Source organism: Lynx rufus, unplaced genomic scaffold, assembly GCF_022079265.1.
Source record: "Lynx rufus isolate CCGP_SWC_20201006 ecotype Redwood Valley unplaced genomic scaffold, mLynRuf1.p SCAF_13, whole genome shotgun sequence".
Taxonomy (NCBI): Eukaryota; Metazoa; Chordata; class Mammalia; order Carnivora; family Felidae; genus Lynx; species Lynx rufus.
Window position 1 is genome coordinate 11478358 of NW_025814827.1, and position 6189 is coordinate 11484546.

Here is a 6189-nt window from a genome sequence, read left to right on the forward strand (position 1 = left end):
CCTGCCAGTCCACATCCTGTAAGGGGGTGTGGGGAACCCTACCACCCCTCCACATCTCACTCCAGGTTTAACTCAGTTATTGTCTCTGCAAGCCATCCCAGCCTCGCCTCCTCCCCAAATGCCTCCATCCACAGCTGTTCCACCTTAAAGGCTGGGCTCTCAGAGCCTCTTGCCACCTGCCCCAGCTTTCCCCCATCTCCTCTTCTGAGCTCTGTCTGCACCTTCTGAGCCTCCCCTGCAGCAGCTAATTATCCTTCCTGTCTTCTCCATACACTTTGTATACGATCCTCCTTCCTGCAGTTACCTATCTTTCCTCTCCTTATTTTCCCTTTGCCCGGATTTCTTCAATATTTTGTTTTATTCCATTGTGAAGGTTTTTGTTTTGCCTGTTGCCTTTAGCCCTCGTGGATCAAGACAAGTGTGTGTAAACCTTTTGTTGTCTTGGATTAGACTCTAGGGCTTTGTGGACCCCTCTGGCAACTACAGCTACATTAAGCCTAACACTGCTGGGCACACAGTAGGTGCCTAATTTTTGCCTACTGACTGGCAGTTCGATTAACATCATCTAACTCACTCCTAGCCATTCTCAATTATAGGCCCATTCACATACAAGCCTGAATTACTGAAATCCTACCCCCTCACTGGCATTGTGACCCACCATCTCTCAGCAGAGCCCAAGTAATTTGAGGGCTCAGACCCTGGCGTCGCCCTAACTCTTTGAATTTCTTGGACATGTTCATATCACCAGAATGCCCAAGACCTGGATATCTCAACCAGGGAGACAGAAGTTCCACACAGCTCCAAAGGCCGGCTTTATAGACTCTGCCATGGCTCAGCGAAGACTCCGGGATATCCCCTCCTAAGACCAGCCCAGGGTCACAGTTCTGGTGTCGTTGAGGCCACAGGCCCCGGGGCGCCAGGAGGCAGCCTAAGAAGAAAGGTCTGCAAGGAGCCGGGCCTTGGGAAACCGGCCTTCTCCCTGAGCAACCTCCAGGTGCCACCCTCGATGGCATAGAGCAGCGTAAACATGCGGTTGACCGTATAGACTGTATCGCCGCGCACCACCGCTGTGAAGAGAGCTCCCTTGCTGTTGACAAACTGGCCAGGCAGCGCCGTCCACTGGCCCGTGGCCAAGTTGAAGCAGTCGATGGCGCAGTGTAGGAAGTCGTCGGAAGGTCCATTGCGCACCACATAGAGGCTGTCGCGGTGGGCCACCATGCAGTGGCCGTAGCTCTGCGGGCGCCGCAGCTCGGCCACCGGCAGCCACGTGTCGGCCCGCACAGTGTACTCCACTATGGCCGTGGTGTCAGCCGGCCTCCATAGACACACGAAGAGGCGGCCACACGCCTGGGCGCAGGGCACGCCGGCAGCCGGCTGCGGCAGGTCGGCTACGAAGCTCCAGCAACCCGCAGCGGGGTCGTAGCGCTCCACAGAGCTCATGGGCATCCTCTGGAACTCGCCGCCTATGGCGTAGAGGCGGCCATCGAAGCCAGCCAGCGCCGTGTCGTAGCGCGGCTGGTGCGGGCTGGGGAATTCGCGCCACGTGCCGCTGGCCGGGTCATAGCAGAAGCCCAGTTCCACCACCTCCTTGCTGGCGCCCCTCACGCCACCCACGATATACAGCTTGTTGCCCAGCGTGGCTACACCCGCCAGCAGCGTGCTGGCCTCCAGGGGCAGCGCGGCCAGCGTGCGCCACGCGTCTTCCTCCTCGTCTAGGTAGCACAGCGTGCGCGACGCGTCCTCCAGGAAGCCGGGCGCCGGCGTGTGCGTGCTCACGGCCACGTAGCTGCTGGGCCGCAGCGCCGCTACGTAGGCGCGCGCCTCGGGCAGCGCCAGCTCGGCCGCCAGGTCGTGCGCGCCGTCGCGGATGAAGAGCGCGGCGCTGTGGAATACGTCGTGCAGGCCGAAGACGGCGGCCGCGTCGCACAGCAGCGCGCAGTTGTCCGACGTGAGGCTGTGCTCCAGAAAGCGCGCTAGCGCGGGCGCCTGCAGGAAGGCGGCGCACTCCACGGCCTGCAGCAGCTCGTCGGCGGCCGCCAGCGCCGGCCGCTCGCCGCGCAGCACCTGCAGCATGGTGTGGAAGCCGCCAGCGCTCAGCGCGCCCAGGCGCACTTCGGCCGCGCGCGTCTCCCGCATGCCGGAGCGGAAAAGGCCACGGAAGAAGCCGCAGTGCTCCACCAGCAGGGCCCGCTCGGCCTGGAAGAGCTGGCCGCCCACCCACACTTGCACCGGGGGGGCCTCTGGGGCACGCGGCATGGCGAGCCGGTCGGGCGGGGGGCCGCCGCGGGGGCCTGGATTCAGCGGCCACCGACTCTGGGGCTCCCCCAGAGCGGAAAAAAACTTCCCGGGGGATATAAATATCTCCCTGGCTAAAGATAGTATGGCTCATGTGATGTGGTGGCCGGCAGGCTGGATGGCTGCGGGCCGGAGGGCATCTGGGAGTCCTGCAGGGTCACTCACTTCCGTGTGGGAAATAGAAACAATAGTGACTACATATGGAGCACCTAATGCATGCGGGGCACTGTGAGAGCTGCTTACAAAGATACCCCCTTTTAACCTGTACTAAAGCGACTGTATGCTCCTGTGCAAGTGCCCCAACTCGGCCTTGTTTCCTCAGAGTGTGACCAATAAGAACATCTACCAATTGGGATAATATCTGTAAGATGTTTAAAATGAGGCTGAAAGAATTTACATGACTTGTTCAAGGTCATTCAGCTGGGAAGAAGCAAGGACAGGATTAACATCTAGCCCACCCCACTGGGTTGGTGGGTAGCTAAGTTTCTTGGACGCTGGAGGGAGAGGCAGCAGAGATAAAGCAAATAGAGTGGACCGGACTGGGGTCGGGAGCAGGTTCTAATTTAGCCTGAACCTCTGCCCCTGGCTCTGGGCTGGTTCAGTCTCCTTTTCAGCCTTGATTTCATTCTCTGTAAAAAATGGGAGGGTAGCAGTTGAGCGTCCTTCAAACCTCTGAATGTGGAAGTACTCCTTGACTTGAGCTAGGAATAGGGAGCTGATGTCTGCTCCCCACTCGTCCCTCTGTTGCTGTGTAGCTCTGGACCTTGGGAAAAGGTAAGTGGGGCTGATGAGAGGATCGTAAGTATATAGATGGGAAGGGGAAGGGTTCTTGAAATAATATTAGTTAACAATTTGCATAGTATGTCAGGCACTTTGGTAAGCCATTCGACTCCTGTCATTCCTGCAGTAATCCTATGAATAGATACTCTCATTTTTCCTCATTTAATAGATGTTATCCATGTATTGCTCACAGAAACACTATGAGTCTCTATTTCATGGATGAAGAGACTATGGCACCAAGAGTTTAGTCACATGCCCAAGGTCACATGGCAAGAGAGTGGCAGAGCTAGGACTGGCTTGCAAACAATCTGACCATAGAGAGTGTTCCCCTGACTACTGTGCTCTGCTGCCTTTCTGTGCTACAAATGCTGGGTATTCACCTCTTGACAGGAGGTCACAATTGGAAGAAACTTCAGGCTCCTATGGTTTAACCCCTTCATTTACAGTGGAGGACCAAAAAGGGAATTGGCCTGGGTCCTGTAGCTTGGAACGGACAGCCCTAAGCCTCCTGCTGCTCACTGCAGGGCATTTTCCCCACTGCAAGAAACTTCCTTGAGTGACCAGCTAAGACTTTGGGTTCCAAAATGTCAGGTGGAAGAGAGCTTAGAGACTATTTTCTTCTGCCACCTTACTTTACAGGTGGGGAAACTGAGGCCCAGACCTGTGTAGGATGGTATCTGCCATTCAGGACATGTTCAACTCCAGGCTTTCTTGAGGAAGATGGAGTGGCTCACAGTGACAAAGCCAGAGTTGGGAGGGGGCAGGGGAACTTCTCTCACCGCTAGGACACACACACATGCACAGATCCTCACGTATGAATCTGCAGGCCAATACAAATGTGCCTCTTCTGCCAGGGAACTCCCACCCAGTTCAGTCAATCAAAGCAGGGCAGGGATACGGGGACCACTTGTGTGAGCCTGGGAAGCCAAAGGCCTGGAGGAGGCAGCCAGAAATATCCAGGACGCTCTGCCCCAGGGACCAGACAGGAAGAGTAGGAGGAGATAGAGGGGGTGGGCAGGAGTCCTCACAAATACTATCCCAGGCCCTCTGCCAGCCTCCCTCCTTCCCTGAAGCCAGACATTGGCGGAAAGCCTGACAGTCGCCCTCCTGGAGGAAAGTGGACTCGGCAGTGCCCAGTCCTGATTCTGTCCTTGCTGGGTGCCTCAGGGGTGGGGAGAAGGTATCCAGCTGTTCCCATTTCACAGATGAGGAGAGGAAGGCCTATAGATGGCTTGGGCTTTTCCTTGTTATGAACGAAGATGTGGGACAGGGTTGAACCCTGTCCACTGACCCCAGGCCCCAGCCCAGTACTAGCCTTTTCTTAGAGGAGGGAAACAGCTGCCTCCTGCCAGGCCCAACCTAAGGGACAGGGGGACACAGTTCTCCCAAATGGCCTATTCCAGGCACCTGGTAACTGGCAGATAGAGACACTGGCTGGCCTTCCTCCTGAGAGGAGTGGAAGGAGAGCAACTCTTCCTGGCTGAAGCTGGCTCCCAGTCCCAGTTTTTCACTAGTCCTGCTCTGGCTTCAGTGGGTTGGGGCACTGTGTACACACCCAGCTCTGGCTTCAGCAGCCAGGCAGTGGGGAGGGGGTCACCCAAGGGGGGGTTCATGGCTCTAAGACTGGCCTGAGGATAGCCATTTGGCCCTCCTCCCAAGGCCCCAGTGGGGTGTTGTCTGCAGCTGGTGAGAGTTTCCTCTACCAGACAGTGAGCATCCCTCTGGGACTCGGAGAGGACGAGGAACTATCCTGGCTGTAGGCAGCCCACAGAGTTCCCAGGCCCTGCCCGACCTCACACCAACCTCTCTCTCCACTTTGCACCCCCATACTGTGTGAGGTTCAGGGTGGGGGCAAGGAAAGGGGGAATCTGTCTGTGTCAGACTCTGAGCCTTTCTAGAGCACTCACCTAGCCTTGTTCATCTCTCTATCCACAATACCTGGCACCAGGTCTGTTAAGTGGACTCCTGGGCCCTAAACCAAGTGGGAGTCCCCAGTGTGATGGAAGAGACACAACCCCATTCCCCGAAGTGCCTGCAGTCTCATAAAGGAGACATAGCCACAAGATGCCCTGAGCCTGATGGTGGACCCCTGGCCTTGCCACCCATGGCAGTGTTTCTGCACACAGGGTAGCGAAGCACTTGCCTGGGCCTGAGGAAGAGCAGTGGACTAGGAGGCAGGATTCTTGCCAGGTTCTAATGCCAGTACCACCACTGACTTGCAAAAGCTACCCAATCTCTCTGGGCCTTAGTTCTTCATCTGTGAAATGGAGCTTGGATCTGACTTCTAAGGTTCTGTTTAACTTTGACATCTGAATTTATCACTGAACGACCACAGAAGTGTTTGTCATATTGTGCTTCCAGGGAATACAGTGACGTCACAAAGGGGTCCCAAAAGCTTAGTTTTATGTGGAATGGCTCCTGGGAGGTGAGTGGCAAGGGTAGGACCTGGCATCTGGAAATCTTCACAGGCCCTACCTGTCTAGACCTGTACATGTCCTACTCATTCTCTCCAGAAACATTTATCGAACACATGCTCCAGGTCCACTGCTGGGCAGGGTCATTTTGAGCACTTGAGGGCCCCTTATAGGAGCCTCAAAGATTGGGTGTAGGAGATAAGGAGGGTCGGGCTACTTTGCCCTGGCAGAATAACCTGTCTCTTGACTTTCAGTGTCCGAACTTCTGTTTGCTAAACAGTTGTGGCTTCTTGGTAGATGGGTGAGAAGAATGTGCTATTCATGTCAGGGGAGTGGAGGAAACTATCTTTTGCTTTTGTGGGCCATGGGCCAAGCTCTGGGTTGGGACACTTTCATGTTATCTCATCTAATCCTTAATATTATCCCTATTTTAAAGATGAGAAACTGAAGCCTGGGAGGGCAAAGTAGTTGATTCCATGGTCTGACAGTAAATGGCTCATTCCAAAGGCCTTTCCAGTCCAGAAGTGCAACTGGCACTTCTGGGTGGACAAGCAGCCTACAGATGAGGAGACTGAGGATGGGGAAAGGGGCTGGTTGCAGTTGTGAGGCTGGCACTTTTATTCCCAAGCCTCATACCAGAGGCAGACTTTGGGCACTTAGCAGTCACAGCTGAGGGCTGAGTAACCAGCTGGCAACTTGT

General features: G+C 55.6%; 1 protein-coding gene across 1 annotated transcript; it reads right to left on the reverse strand.

Annotated features, from left to right (window-relative positions):
• Nucleotides 1–876: 876 nt before the first annotated feature.
• KBTBD13 (kelch repeat and BTB domain containing 13) lies at nucleotides 877–2256 on the reverse strand. Its single transcript, XM_047074733.1, has one exon. The coding sequence runs from the start codon at nucleotides 2254–2256 to the stop codon at nucleotides 877–879; it is 1380 nt and encodes a 459-aa protein (XP_046930689.1).
• Nucleotides 2257–6189: the final 3933 nt, after the last annotated feature.